This window comes from Pinus tabuliformis, chromosome 2_1 (genome assembly GCF_031772625.1).
Source record: "Pinus tabuliformis cultivar Carrire ecotype Pingquan chromosome 2_1, CPIR1, whole genome shotgun sequence".
Classification (NCBI taxonomy): domain Eukaryota; kingdom Viridiplantae; phylum Streptophyta; class Pinopsida; order Pinales; family Pinaceae; genus Pinus; species Pinus tabuliformis.
In genome coordinates, this window is record NC_142299.1 from 452308297 (window position 1) to 452324500 (window position 16204).

At 38.7% G+C, this 16204-nt stretch overlaps 1 protein-coding gene across 1 annotated transcript in view; it reads left to right on the plus strand.

The window, feature by feature from the left end:
- Nucleotides 1–14198, plus strand: part of LOC149200874 (uncharacterized) — a 59209-nt gene extending 45011 nt beyond the window's left edge. The window contains exon 6 of the mRNA XM_089399643.1: nucleotides 14071–14198. Within this exon, the coding sequence (XP_089255769.1) occupies nucleotides 14071–14142 (72 nt within the window). The 3' untranslated portion in view covers nucleotides 14143–14198. The remainder of the gene's footprint in view (nucleotides 1–14070) is intronic.
- Nucleotides 14199–16204: the final 2006 nt, after the last annotated feature.

Consider the following 16204-nt stretch of genomic DNA (forward strand, 5'->3'; position numbering starts at 1 on the left):
GAGATATGAGCAAAGCCTCTTCATCCCAAGCCCCGTCTAAACCTTATATTCACCCAATAGATAAGGAGAAGAACCCTCCCCAAGGAGAAAGAAATCGAAGGAACAGGTTAGACGATGCAACTCGAAACGAGCTCAGATGTAAGAAGCTATGCTTCACATGTAAAGATCCGAGGGAACTAGGGCATTGTTGTATGGGAAAAGGAAAAATCCACTATATAGAAGTCGTATCTGATGATGAAGATGAGGAAGAAGAAGCAGCACATCGATTAATGAAGGCCCACCACAAATAGAAACCAAAGCAGTGGGATCCGAAACTCTTAAGGAAGAGCCCCCTCAGGAGGAAACGTAAGTAGAAGTACAATACTGCGAAGGCAAGAAGCCTCGACCCCAAGTTAGGATCGCAACCCTATCTAGCACCCCCAAGTATTACACATTCAAGGTGAGAGGAGTCGTCAAGGGACAATGTATCACTGCCCTAATAGACGGAGGAGCCACACACAATTTTATTGATGCATCACTTGTAGCAAGGAGGGGACTCCCGACACAAGAATTTGAAGGTCTTGATGTGATAGTTGCAGACGGATATAACTTGGACTGCACTCGACTAGTTCCAGGTTTGAGCGTGACTATTGGTAATTATACTTTTGTTAGTGATTTTTATGTGATTGACTTGGCCGATCTCAATATGGTTTTGGGGGTTCAATGGCTATATTCTTTGGGAAGACACACTGTGGATTACCAAGCTCTGGAAATGGAGTTTAAAGCTCCTAATGGCAGCAAGGTAGTTTTGAGGGGCATGGCAAATGGTGGGCCACAGGTTGTGTCAGCGAGAAGATTGGAAGCCATACTTCGGCATGGTGATATATCCTATGCAACAAACTGCTGGATCATAAATCAACAACCCCCTAGTGAGGTCAAGCCACAGTATGCAACTGACATTCAACAAGTGTTGGATGGACACAATCAAGTGTTCAATGACATCCCCCAGGATTTCCACCTAAAAGAGGGTTTGAGCAGACTATTGAATTGGAGGAAGGAGCGAAACCTGCGATAACTACACCATATCGACATCCGAAAAAGTTCAAGGACGAAATAGAAAAAACAATCCAAGAGTTGTTGGCCATATCCGACCCAGCTCAAGCCCATTCACATCATCTGTGGTTTTGGTGAAGAAGAAGGATGGCACATGGAGGATGTGCATTGACTATCAAGCACTTAATAAGAAGACCATCAAAAACAGGTACCCCATTCCTCAAATCAATAAATTATTGGATGAGCTACATGGAGCAACATATTTCTCAAAGATCGATCTACGATCCAGATATCACCAAATTCAAGTTCGGGAGGAAGACATGCACAAAACAATAGTCCACTGCCACTATGGACACTTTGAATTTCTGGTTATGCCATTTGGGCTAACCAATGCCGTTGCCACATTCCAATCATGTATGAATAACATTTTCAACCGACAGCTAAGGAAGTTTTTATTGGTGTTCTTTGATGACCTCCTTAGCATCATGTAGGAGCAGTCTCTTTTTACTAAGTCATCAAAATGTGAATTTGGGTTGACGAAGACTCTTTATTTAGGGCACACATGGAGTACAGGTCCACTAGGAGAAGATTTAGGCCATAGTAGATTGGCCTACACCAAAGATACTAACAAAATTGCGAGGGTTTTTTGGGCTCTGCAGCTATTATAGGTGCTTCGTTAAAGGGTTCTCTCAATTAAGTGCACCTCTGACAAATTTGACAAAAAGGGGGGCATTCAGGTGGACAGAAGCAACTAACCGGGTATTCAACAAACTCAAGGAAATAATGACCTCGTACCCAGTACTAGCCCTTCTTGATTTTTCCCAACCATTTGCATTAGAGTGTGATGCATCCGGAGAAGGAATAAGAGCCACCGTCCTAATGCAAAAATGCCATTCGATCGCATTCAAAAGTCGAAAGCTAGAAGATATAGAAAGACTTTACTCCATATATGATAAAGAAATGTTGGCCATCATGCATGCATTGGCAAAGTTCAGACAATATCTGGTAGGTAACAAATTCGTAGTTAGGACTGACCACAATAGCCTGCGACATTTTTTGGGGCAAAAGGACCTGAATGATCGTCAACAGAAATGGGTAAGTAAAATTCAAGCCTATGATTTCGACATTGAATATGTGAAAGGGAAAAAGAACGTGGTAGTTGATGCTCTTTCTAGGAAACCAGCAGCTTGTACCCTCATGAAGCTCACAGAAGATTGGAAGGCACATTTATCCATCGAATATGCTAAGAACTAGTTTGCTTGCACACTTTTCGACAAAATTATCCAGGATGACAGGTACAAAATAGTGGATGACATCATCTATTATAAAGTCAAAATATATTTGTTTCCTGAATCTACACTTAAGGAAAAAATTATGAAGGTTATGCATGATATTCCTTCAGTTGGACATAAGGAAGACATGATGAAGTATGTCAGAGAATGTTTGACATGTCAACAAAATAAGGCTGAGCATACACCTCCTGGAGGGTTTCTCCAAACTCAGCCCATTCCAGAACAGAAATGGGAAAGCGTATCAATGGATTTTATTACAGGATTACCCAAGGCCCAAGGGAAGGATTGTATATACACTGTGGTGGATCGTTTGACTAAATTCACACATTTCTTTGCGATATCATCAGACTACTTAGCCAAGCAAGTGGCAAAACTCTTCTTCCGATAAGATTTTAGACTACATGGGTTGCCGAAGAACATAGTCAGCGATCACGATAGTAGATTCATGAGTGCATTTTGGCAGGAACTCTTCAGACTTGTTGGGACAAAATTGACCCTTAGCACCAGTTATCACCCACAAACGGATGGCCAAACAGAGATTGTGAACAAATGGATTGAAGGATATCTGCGCAACTATGTGACAGGTCATCAAAAGGCATGGGTCAAGTGGTTGTACCTGGGGGAGCATTGCTACAACACCACCTACCACCTATCCATTGGAATGACACCTTTCAAGGCTCTATATGGGTATGATGCACCTTCCTTCATTGACAGGATCTTCAGAGACAACAGGGTACCTCGTGCCAAAGATTGGATTTATGAGAGTTAGGACATTCTAAAGATGATACTCAAGGAGAATATTCAAGTAGCTCAGAATCGACAAAAGATGTAGGCAGATCAACATCGGACGGAGCGCAGTTTTGATGTAGGGGATCTTGTTTTTTGCGATTGTAGCCTTACCATCAATCTACACTCAAGAAGAGTGGGCCAGAAAAGCTGAAACCCAGATTTTATGGACCTTACAAAATTCTCAGGAGAGTGAGTGAAGTAGCATATGAATTAGAGCTACCAAGTGATAGCAGAATCCACAATATATATCATGTATCATCCCTCAAGAAGGTAGTAGGCCAGCAACTCACCACTTTGGTTGAGGTGCCACCATTAGATGAAGAAGGATAGTTAGAATTGGTTCCAGAAACAATCATGGCCGTTTAGGAAAAGAAATTATGGGGAAGAGTAATTCCAGAATACCTCATCAAATGGAAGAATTTACCAAAAGAGGATGCAATGTGGGAAGGAGAATGAATTCTGCAGCACCCGAATTTGCAATTGCTTGAGGGCAAGCAATTTCGAGCAAGGGGGACTGTAATGTCCTCAATGAATTAATGACCAAGGGGACTTAGTAGCCTATTTGTCCCCGTAGGCTATAGTCCATTAAATAGGGGCTAAAAAGCCAAAACTTACATCGTTGGGCAAGTTTCGGGTAAGTTGGGCGAAAAAACCCAAAGTTGGGGCTTTGAGTGTGGCACACCCAAACACTTAAGGAAGTGAGTCACCTCATAGAAGTCTATAAATTAAGGAGGCTTGGATTCAATTTGAGGCATCAAGTGTGGATCATTTCATCCGTTTTTGAGCATTGGCTCTGAGGGTTTAAGACTCCCTTTCTCTTGTCAGTTTCGGTGGTGAAAGATTCCACCCTAGTTGGCCTTTCTTCTCTTCGTTATCTCTGTTCTGGTACAGGAATTCTTCAAGGCAAAATGGATTTGTTTGGGCTTGGTTTCTCTGTTAAAAATGGCTTTTGGAAACCCTCTCTTTACTTCTGTGCAGTGCACAGGTACCTCTTTTTGGGCAGCGAGTCATTCTGGGCATAGATTTTGCTAGAGCAAGTCCTCCTAAGCATCTTTCTGTGGCAGCGTACCCATCTTCTGAGATAGCTAGGGCACTTGGGTATTAGCGAGTTCATGTGATCACTATCTCCTGAGGCAGCGAGATCAATTGGAACTCCTGTGACAGCGAGCGAGTCACTTCCTGAAATAGCAAGCCCATCTTGGCTTCATTCTGTGGCAGCGGATCCATTTTCTGATATAGCGAATACACTGAGGTATTAGCGAGTTCATCTGGGCAATTAATTCCGAGACATCAAAGAATTCTGGGCTTATTTTGTGTGACAACAAATCCTTCTGGACTTCGATTCTGGGACAGCAGGTATGCAGTAGTTGCGGATTTAATACAGGCCAGTGAGTTAGGCTGCGGTGGCAATTGGACTAGAGCTGGAAGTGCCAAGCAATGTACTCCCGTGTTGACATGCTGGACTGATAAGTGATTACAAACTCTTCCTGTCGCATGCTACCCACCAACCTGGAAAGAAACAGCTAGGGTTCTATTGCATTAATTTTGTAGGATCTGTCAAATGTGTTCTATTGTTTGTTTCCTAAAGAATTGATTAGGGGAATTTGTAATAATTGGATACTGGGGTTGGTATCATAAGCTGTAAGACTCATGAATTTATGTTTGATATTGTATTGTTGAGTTTGGAAACATACTGTCTTTGGCAAATAAGTTATCATTGTCTGCCATGATTGGAAAATCAGAAATTGTGTTTTAAGCAGGATTGTGAAGGGCATCCAATTCTGTTGCTCAGGAATCGATACATGAGTATCTGGATCATTTCTGTCTTGCGGAGACAAAATTTTATATTATTGATTACAGTGTTCGTCATATCATTGGAAGCCAATTTGACTGTTCAAAGAATATATCGAATCTGATCACTGTACTGAAAAATAAATAAATAAATAAATATATATATATATATATTCTGTAAAACCTAGACCAAATTGCCCTAGTCTATTACAAATTTGAAATTTGGCTTCCTGAAAAACTCTGGATGTGCACCAGCTGATTTTTTTCCTCACACTTGTGGCCTTCCAGCACACAGAAAATCCACACATGTGGCCCAATCTTCACTCCTGCATCAAATGGCTGAATCTGTGCTTCAGAAATTTAGTACAATCTTCCTCTCCTCCAGTGATCTCTCTCTCGAGAGTTTTTCTGTTGCAACTTTTGCTTCTCTTCAACCCCGAGTCTCTCACTCTCTTGAGAAAATCTGTCTCTCAAATCTGCAAATCACTTGCCACTTGTGTTGTGTCTTCCTTGTTCCCGTAGGCTGTCTTTATACTTAATAATTGAGCTAGATCTCAAACCCTAATCTTCAAAGTGATGTCTGGTTAGGATTAAATCCTAGAACATTTAAGATCAATGGTTTAGATTAGATCCATTGTTTTAAAAGCCGTAACTGGGTTTTGAACTGATTGCCTATCTAACCAGGATTCAAACTGGAACCAGATCAAACTAGATCGAACCGGATTCAATAAATTGGAATTGAAAAAAATACATAAAATATTTAAATATTTAATGGAAAATTATTTAAAATTTTAATATTACAAACCATGATTCGAAGACATTACAGACAAGATATTTAAAGTCCGTTCATTTATATACCATGTAAGGGTGCATAATAGCATATATCAAAATGGCATTGATTGCAATTCATATCATCAACAAAATCGATAACCAATGAGTCTGTAAATGGCCTTTGGAGTCCAAAAACAATGCTACAGCTCAAGTTACTAGGACACTAGCCTACTACAAATTAGTGATCAATATGATCACTCATCAAACTCATTATGGCCACTACACATGGGATCATCACCAGGAGCTACATAAACATCATTTGGCTCAGAGTCCGAGGACTCCTCAAACTCTTGTCTAGCCTCAGTAGCAGTACTAGCAGTAGCAATAACACTAGGCCTAGCAGAACTAGAAGCACGAGTTTGTCGAGTTGCACGACTACTGCTTCCCTCACCATGTGCCATGCTTGGTATTGGTGGTTCGCTTTTCCTTCAGCTCTTGGTTCGAATACTAGATCTGCATGGGATCAACACCCCCCAACTCCATTGCTTGCTTAGCTTATCTTTAACAATGCATGGGATTTCTGGGCATGCTTATCTCATGGTTGCATGAGATTTCTGGGCATGCTTATCTCACGCTTTGTAATGAATTTCCCAAGGAAGATAAATCTCTGTTGTTTATACTGTTTGGGTGTAATCTGGTCAATGGAGGTTTATTGTGCTTCTGGTTTGAGTTTTATTCCTTGAAATTTCTGTTCTGGTTAGGAGATGCAAGCTTCACTAGCTCAATTCTCTTTGGGTTGTGTTTTGTCTCGTTGGTTGAGTATCCACTCATCCACAGGTTGATCATACCTCTCTGGTCCGTGTTTTTCTTGTTGACTGAGTTTCCGTTCACCCACAATTTGTATTTCCTCCTCTGGGCCACACTTTAGCTTGCTGGCTGTGTCTTCTTTCTCTCTCCTGAAGGTCGCATGTTCCTCATGATTATTTTCCTCTGCTGGTTTACTTAGTTTGCCAGGTAGAAGATTTTCCTTTTGCTGGTTGACGTAATTTGGCTGAGCAGTTCCTTGTTCCTGTTCGATTTAGCTCTTTTTTTGTTTTTTGTTTTAATATATCTGATTGAGAGTAGCCTTTGGCTGGTCGAAGTGAGTTTCATAGCCTTGGCTGATGATAGGGTTATTTGCTTAACATGGACACAAAGTACCACATCCTTATTTTTATGTTTAGACACAACTATTTATTAGCAAGGAGTGCTAAGTTACTCATCTAGCTGCTGGATGCAAAGAAGAGTGAGTGTTGAGTTGTTATACTTGTGCTGTTTGCAAGGAGAAGTAATTCATAGTTATTATCCTCATTATCTGCATGTGAATGGAATGGTTACTCTGTATTAATTGAATTGAAGAGCTATTCTGTGTTAATGAGCTGAGCACTGCAATCAGATTCAACAGGGATCTGTATTGGTGCAATGGAAAGGCTATAAGCCTACCATTTATGGATCACCGCCACCCTCCTCCTTATCCTCCACTAGTTGCCTTGGGACCACCTCTTCCCAGCTCTGACAGCTGCTTTGGCGAACTTTTGAAATGAATAAGAGACTCGTTCGTTCCCAACCAACCTGATTGTATTGTTGATTAGTGGTCCTTCTCCCTCAATGGTGCAATACTACCTTCCTGGTCCATACTCATTCACCATGCAAAACCCTAGTCCATTTCCCAGGTCCCTCCTAGGTTACTACATTCCTCTCCTCTCTCTCTATATATATATGATATTCAGGTTCAGAAATTTGCAATAAAACCAGAATAAACATAGTATTTTTGCCTTCCAATATATAGTTTGAGGTTTAGGCTTTGACCAATTACAAACATTAAAACAAATTCTGAAAATATAATAAAAATAGGCTGTCTTCTACCAGGATTGGAGGCTGGACTTATATAATTTTCTTGTTGTGGGTGTCTTCTGCTGCCTCCTGGCTGCATTTACCTCCATTCCACTGTTACTGGTGAGAAACTTGCAGTGTTTTTGATTCTCTTGCTTATATGTGCTAGTTATCTTTTGCCATTCTGAGTACACACCCACTGACAGGTGTAGATTAATAAAGTGTCTATATATATATATATTTTCCATTAGAATTATCTTATATTCCATATGAGAAATATACATGTTTCGGTCTTTGAGGGACTTATCAGACTCAATAACATCTCAAAGCCATTACAACAAAGCTCATCATGTCACTTGCGGGAATTGAACCTGGGTGGGGAGGATAGTAGTCATTCCTCCCAACCACCCAAGATGAACCCAGTTGACATACACAAAAACAAAAATTTGCCTGGCATCTGTTGGACTGTCTCCATTCACCTTTGATTCCCAATGGGGCTTCCCCTTTTCCTTGGATTTTCTGGCCTCATTTTGCATGCATACTCCGTTTTTAGTGATGATGATCTCAGTGAGGCAAACAACCTTCCATTTAAGCTCAGCTATTCAGCTGCCTGGGCCTGAACTTGGTCAATTCTTCAATCTGCTCAGTTACATTGAGCATCTTGCCAGCTATGTCTTCCTTTCACCACTCATTGTTTGTAATGTACCAAAGCTATAAATACCCAATAAAATTTTAAATATTTTTTTTGAGGACTTTAAACAGTTTTGAAACAAACTTCAACAAGACTAATGCAATCTACCTTATTGGAAAGTCTTCTTTGACGAATTTCTTCAAACACTTGATTGCACAAGTACTTCTTTGAAGACCTTTAGCAAACAATTAGTGCAGAGGAATTTGTTGAACAAAGCGCAGACAGAATGGTAACAATATATTTTGGAGGCAAATAGTAGTTCTATTAATTTTGTAGGGGAAGAATTACAATGCACAGTGAATCTGAGGAACCTATTTTAGATCCAGCAATATAACCTCCAGGATGACAATAGCAACACAATCTTCAGGGTAATAATATGCCCAACCAGCTTCAGCAATGACAATCTGGACACCTCTGCTACAGCCTCTTGGCACTTGGTTCTGATATGGAAACTCAGCTCTGGATTAATTGATGAATTTGACTTTTGAGATGTGGAAACTCGAGCTTCCCAAGATAATCTATAGCCCAGAAAATTCAGTCACCAAACAACAGTCCAAACTTAGCTCCAGAATGATGGCTCACTATGCCAAACACTGTGAAACTCAGCTTCTATGATCCGAAACTCGTTCTCTCAGAGATAGAGAGATAGTGATTTCGTCCTCCCAGAGGATGACTGCCATATTCAGGAATTAATCACCTCAGATATGATTCAGCTCTTGGAATGTCTGATATATATATATATATATATATATATATATATATATATATATATATATGAGAAGAATATATTTGGCCTCCAGAATAGATTGATTCTGCCTGTAGATGTGTTGTAGCATTTTTTGGTTTTGATAAGATAGAATAAATTAGTCAAAAAATACATAAAACTATTTTGAAAAAATGTTAAGTTAGGATATGGACATAACAATATTGAATAGAATGTTTTTGAAAATACCCTGATGATGATGTCCATATCAAAGAAAATGTTAGGTTAGATGCTCTAAAAAATCAAGGCAAAAAGAAAATGTTAGGTTAGAAAGAAGAGAAAACAAATAAACTTTGAAAGTGAGCAAGTCTAAATGCTACTACTATTTTTCTGCAAGATAATGGTTGCGTGCAGCTTGTCAGAAATGCCACAACCCATGACAGTCAAATAGTTTAATCTTGACTGCTTCATGCTTTAAATTTGATGTTATAGTGGGATAATAAAGATTTGGCCAAACTATTTAATCTTGGCAGATCAGTAGTTAGGTAGAGAATAATAAGGTGCTCATCAGTTTAATCTGAGCCCTTGGGTGTTATAAGGTTAGAATTAGATAGTTTGCTTTTTAAATAAAAAGAAAGGAGAAGGGTTTGCTAGCTTAAATGCACCTATTAAGTGAAGAAAAAATGATAGGATAAGCAAAGGGTAAGTAGGAGAAAGGTTGCAGAAGTTTGATGATTGATTGAACAAAATGTACATTTATCATGTTTTACCATATGTTTCTACGTCCATGATGCAATTACACAAAGCAAATGAAGGTCTACAAGATAAATTTACTAATTTCCCCTTCCTACCTTCATACAGTTCATATTCATTCATTTTCCATAAAACCCCTTTTTTTAAGGTTAAAATCCTTTTTTACCTAGGAAAGGTGAAAATCCCATGTAAAATCCCTTTTTACCCAAAAAACCCACAAAAAGATGTTTTAGCCTAAGTATTGATATATATGTGAAAAGCAAATAACCCATGAAAAGCATAATACTTAGTGTATTTCCCATTTCCGCTCATATTTGATATTAACGCTAAGTTAACGTATTAAACCCCTAAAAGTCCTTTCTCGTATATATTAACTCCCTTTATTAAAATATCTTGAAACCTTTAGTTTTATTATAAAACTATGTATTTAATAAAACATCGCATCGACGGATTGCAAGTTTTTCAACATGAATGCACTCTCCCCGCATTGCGATATGCGATTGCGATGGACTCGGACCCGACACAAATATATTTCATATCTCATTCCCATTTCACATCCACCTTCATCGCAAGTCCCGGCTAAAGCATATACCCTCCGCCATTGCGATGGGAACCCAGACCCAACGCAATATTATTCATGTTTTATTTCCATATCGCATCCGGCCCTTATCGCATTTCTTTGCGATAGGCCTTCCTTAGCTAAACCCCAATTGCGATATGCGATGAACCTAGACCTGATATCATTTATCTGCCCGAATTCATATTATTTCAAGTTTGCCATACCGTGTTTTGCAAAGAATTTCTTTGTTAAAAGGTTTTTATGATTTAAACGAAGAAATGACCAAAACCTCCATTTAACTGCTAATCTCAGTTTTAACCCATAATAAAGTCCGTTGTCGCCATAATTAATCGTTGAGACCCTCCGTGTTGCTCTTTCACTCCACCACCATCTGATCCAATACATTCAAATCCACGACCTTAGTGATTTCGGGTTGGTTCTCTGTTCGAACTTTACCTGCCTGAAAAGTGGTATTCCTCTGACCTCCCTTGCTACGTGTCAGGCTTAGATTATTTCAGGTGACCCCTCCCAAAACCGCCCGCGCCTCATAAGCGGTGCGATGAAAACCAAACCACCTCCCGCATAACGACAAAACGACCACTGTTCACTTTGCGCCATAATTTGTAAAGTAGACTGTTTTTCCGTTTAAACCAAAAAATCGCCATTTTGCTTTGTTTCGCTTGTTTTCACAGTAAACCCTCCATAAATCTCTGCAACCAATAAAGCCATTGTTTTACCTTCTGATACGCTTTGGACTCCTTCCAATATCCTTTCAAGCTCAATAAAGCCATTGATGTCCTTCTCTGTCACCTTGTTTTTCTTAACAATTTTTGTGTTTTGCAGGTAAAAACTCCTGTTCTAGGCTTACAAAGAAAAAACCTGCATACAGTATGAAGACAAATATAAAGGATTTACTGTTGAAAAACACAGCAAAAACCTGAAATGCACTGTAAAGGTAAAAATAACACAATAAAGGCTACTCAGCAGGGTCAAAGGATATTTACAGAGTTTAAAGAGTATCAAATGAAAGACTAAATGAAGGAATCAACAGGCGTAAAGGATACAAACAATCAAGCAGCTTAAAGGGCAAAATATCAAACAACAAAGCCAACACAACTTGAATAAAAGGGACAACAAGAAGCAGTTCAATAGCTGCCCCTATCTTCTTGCATGAAGATCTTTCCTTTCCTAGAATAAATCTTAATCAGTTTTAGGATATTTTCTTAGTTTCATTATTGTATAAATAACTCTCTTCTCGAGTTATTATAGGTTCGAAGTTCAAGATTCATTGTTCATTGCTTGTTAAGTCTTGACTGTTAATTCTACTTTGAACCTAGAAGCCACCTTTGAAGGAAGCTTTTCTAGACACTTGATGTACTCAGTCTTTCTGGAACCTTAATACAAAGCAGAGGATTCTGAATTTGATTTTACATAGTTTGTGTTATCCTGTAAGTTTTTCCAGTTATTAATCATTATGTTTTTCTTCATATGCTTATGACTTATAGAGATATCTAGGTAGGAATAATTGTGTCTCAATTTATTCCTATAAGCTCCTGAAGTGATCATCTATTAAGAGAATGGATTAATGAACTGTCTGTTTAGATAATCCCCTCTAATCAATAAATCATCAACATCTTATGTAAGCTTAAGTATACTGCCTTGAACCTTTGGAATGTAGTTTATAAGGTTTTTCTACTTATGATTGTTCATATTATTTTATGCTTTCTTCTCACCACTATTTTGATCTATATCACTGTGTAAAGTTTTATAGCAGCCCTTTGCTGAGATATTAATATATCCAAAGGATTAAGTATTTCAATTCTAAATCTGTCTTCATTCATTGGTCTTCCAAAATTAAAACCAAAAACCCCAAAACAATTATTTTAGATGCTCTGGCATTGGTAGCTGACCTACTACTATCTCAGAGGTACAACAAGATGCATGCTTCAATGATCAGCTAATTCTGAAGCAAATATGTGAGTGATCTCGGCCTCCTTAATTGATAAACCTCCTGTAATGATAATGGCTTGAGGTAGTAACTCGATCTTTTTGGAAAATGTATAATCAATCAATCTCCAATAGTCTGGTGCCCTCTGGTTTGATGCCCTTTGGCTTCAATGCACAAATCTAACAAGACAGATTCGGCCTGCAAGGGGATAAGATGTTCTCAGCCTTCATATATTTGATCTCGGCCTGCAAGGGGATAAGATGTTCTTAGCCTTCATAAATTTGATCTCGGCCTCTTTAAGTGATACACTATTTGGCCTCTAAAAGATGGCACTTGATCTCTAATGAGGAGAGGCTCCCAACCTCCTGAAGGTGCTCTCGGCCTGTGTAAGATGAAGCTCTTGACTTGTGTAAGATGAAGCTCTCGGCCTCCCAATTAATGATGCAACTTGTCTTCAAAGCAAGGAGGATCTTGGCCTCATTAATAATATATGATAAATGATCTGTTTCTTCAATGAGGGTAGGCTCTCGGCCTCCAAGATTTTTGCCCTCGGTCTGCCAACAAGAAAGGCACTCAGCCGTCCAATCAATTGCCCTTTTCCTGCCAACAAGAATGCACTCAGCTGTCCAATTAATTGCCCTTTTCCTGCCAACAAGAATGCACTTAGCCTTCACTGGAATAAATAAGATGAACTCAGCCTTGGAGAATGGATGGATCAGCACCTGCAAACAATATAACTTCGGCAAATATATTTCCCTTCGGCACCTTGAGAACTCGTTGAAGAATCACCTGCAATTAAGTACAATAGAAAAGTCTGACTTCCTCAGTAAGCAAACTAGGGTGGCTATGGAGAACAACCGAAATTGACTAGATACTGGCTAGGGAGGCAATGATGTCCACCGAAACTAGTGTGAGAGTTTCGCCTAAAACCCTCGAGCTGAAACTTGCTTGAGCTCCAATCCAATCACAATAAGAATTTACAAGATAGAATGCCTGAGGAGTGGCCATCGATCTCTTTTTATAAGGCTTCACCGGATTTTCTCCAAGCTTCTAGATCTCTCCTTCTAATATTTAATTCATGAAATCACTTATTTCACCAAATGGCTTTTTACTATTTTTCTTTTATAATAATGGTTTTGCCCCTTTTTATTAATAATAAGTTACCCCTCTTATTTACTGTAATAATATAAGAGTGAGTTGGGGTAAAACTCCTTAATCTCCTTAGCAATTCCCCCAAGCCCCCTTCCCCCCTTGCTAGCCTAATGGAGACAATTAGGTTTCCCCCTCTTGCTAGCCTAATAGAGACAATTAGGCAAGCGGGAACGCTACCTCTGTGCTCAAGAAATAGGGGACATTACATTGTTGTGTATGCCATTAACTTCCTTAGACAAGTCCAGTTTCACTCAGTAAGCTTGATTTTCAAATGGTTCAAATTGGAGAAAGAAGTCCCACTTTACAGTGGATTTATAACCATGGTATATCTAGGGTCTCTGGGGGCTTAATATTCACAGTGCCATCAGGATTATTTTGGTTCCTGCATGCAGCCCCGTCACTGATTAATGATGGTATATGTTAATTGTATGTATTATAGAATCTTACAGGATACATGTGCGCAAGTGCATACATAATCAAGTATGCATGCTTACATGCAGGCAGATATGTAAGAAATTTAAGCAAGTTCGGGAGTGTATATTTATTTAGTAGCTGCAGAATAGTAGACTGTAATAGTTTGAAAATTATTGAAATAAAGGTACTCTAACAGATTATTGAAATAAAGCTGTATAGACCTGTGAAGTTCTACCAGTCTTACACATGTTTCTTTGTAGCAAAACCTGGTAAAATTAAAGTGCAATTGGTTGAACAATGCAGGCTTTTGTGGGTGTGGCAGAAGATATCAATGCAATTGTAATTGCATTCAGGGGTACTCAAGAAAGGAGGTGAGCAATTTTACTTCGTGAGAGATGCATGTCTTTGGCTTTCCAGTTATAATAATCTGCAATCACATTCATATTCTTACAGTATTCAGTTGAAGCATTAGACCTTGCTTGGTTGGCATCATAGAAATTTCTCAATTTCTGTGAGGGTGCTGTAAGCCCTGCCTATGGGCTTTCCAATTTAGATAGAAGCTGCGTTCATAAAGTTTTCTTATGGTGGTTTTCTTCTGGGTATTCCAATTTAGATAAAAGCTGTGTTTATAAAATTGTCCTGTGGTTTAAAACAATCATATTTACTTTCTTGCACAAAGAATCTATGTCACCAAGATTGATGGGGCTGAGTATAAGTACATAGTTTGGCTCTTGAAAGTTTCCATTTTACAGATCTAAGATATTTTATTTGGTTCTGAGTTTGCTGACTTTTCAAGCAAAACATAAAATGTTTTGTTGGAAGATTTTTAATTTTTAATGGCCTAAGTGGCCTGGGTTTGACCTGACCAAGTTTGCTAGGGTTAATTGGTGCAGGCCTCAGTTCAGGTGAGAATGTGGTGATGGGATAACATTGCTTGTGGTGTCACATGTGTGTAAAACAGACCAGAAAAACATATTATTGATCGAATTCCATCTAGTGCAAGATGCCAATTTCATATCTGAACATAACAATATAATGATAAGGAAGAATCATTAGCAGAGAGAATGAACCATAGACTATGACAAAAAATTCTGAAATAGTTACATATTTTGAAATTGTAGAATGCATATTACAAAATTACAAATGTTTCTTGGTAAAATCATTGACGGTGCTGTTTCTCCACCTTGAAGTCAATCAGGCTCCTTGAAATCAAGCTGTGTTCTAGAAATATCTGCTACTTGTTGCTTTTGTTTCATGTTGCATCCTTGTAACTTTTTTGACGGTAGAAGGTTAGTAGTGGTGAGGATGGTCCATTCACTAAGGGGTTGGGTTGGGTAGGGATTAAGGTGCCCTCTTTTACATATATATTTATTTTCCTTTTTTCTTGGGGCAGATCTCCTATCAGCTGCAGGATTCTTGGGGACAAACCAAGTCATTTCTAATTTACTTTGTGTATAATTTGTAAACCTGCTTGTGGGCATTGTAGTTTAGATCGAAAGTGTGATTTTTGAAAACGATTAAACTTTTCTTCACAAAAAGGAAAGGAGCTCTCAAAGCATGAATGACCAACTATCACTATTGTCAATGGCTATGGAGTTTCAATTCCAAACAACGGCCTGAATGTTAATCTTCTAGCATAAAATGAGAATAACAATCAACCATTAGCCAAATCCAAAATTTCTATACTCTGAGAGGGAAAACATTAGACTACTTGAAATCAGGCTGTCTTCTAGAAATATGATAATATCTGCTACTTGTTTTTGTTTCATGTTGCATCCTTGTAAATTTTTTGGCGGTGAGGGTTAGTACTGGTATCAAAAGGGACCTATAGACATGTTTACTAAGAAGGTACGTATGAACGACCATGTAAAATGGGTACAAGGTGAATGTCAGAACCTGGGTAATAATGGTACCCCTGAAGTAAGTGATTTGTTGAAGGACAGAAGGTCGATGCTTAAAGAAAATGAATGGGAGAATTGTGCAAGAGGAGGAGGAACTTGATAAAATTCTGGTTGAGCTTGGTGAATGAGTGGCAATATAAGTAAGTGGACTTCTTTTGTCTTTGTTGTGTTTATGGATGACAGTAATTTAGTATTAAGAAAGTGTCATGGTATTTCATTTTCATTATCCCTCTTAAACACAACCCTTTTCCAAGTCTTTGAGGAAGGAGCAAGTGGGATCCTTTCCCTTATTTTGTCCTTGAGGATTGATATGCCTAGGGGTAGTGAATGGACTATTCTAGTCCAGTGAACCTAAATCTACTCCAATCTTCTTCAAGTGAGTTGATCCTTGAACCCATATGCCCAAAAAATATATTGACAAGCTAAGGCATTGGTCTTCCATTGTCCCATCATTTTTTTTATTCTTTGAAAAAATCCTTTAAACTATTTTTTAGGGTTGAGCCTCCAAAATCATCTTGTGATTTCTAGATTGTGTG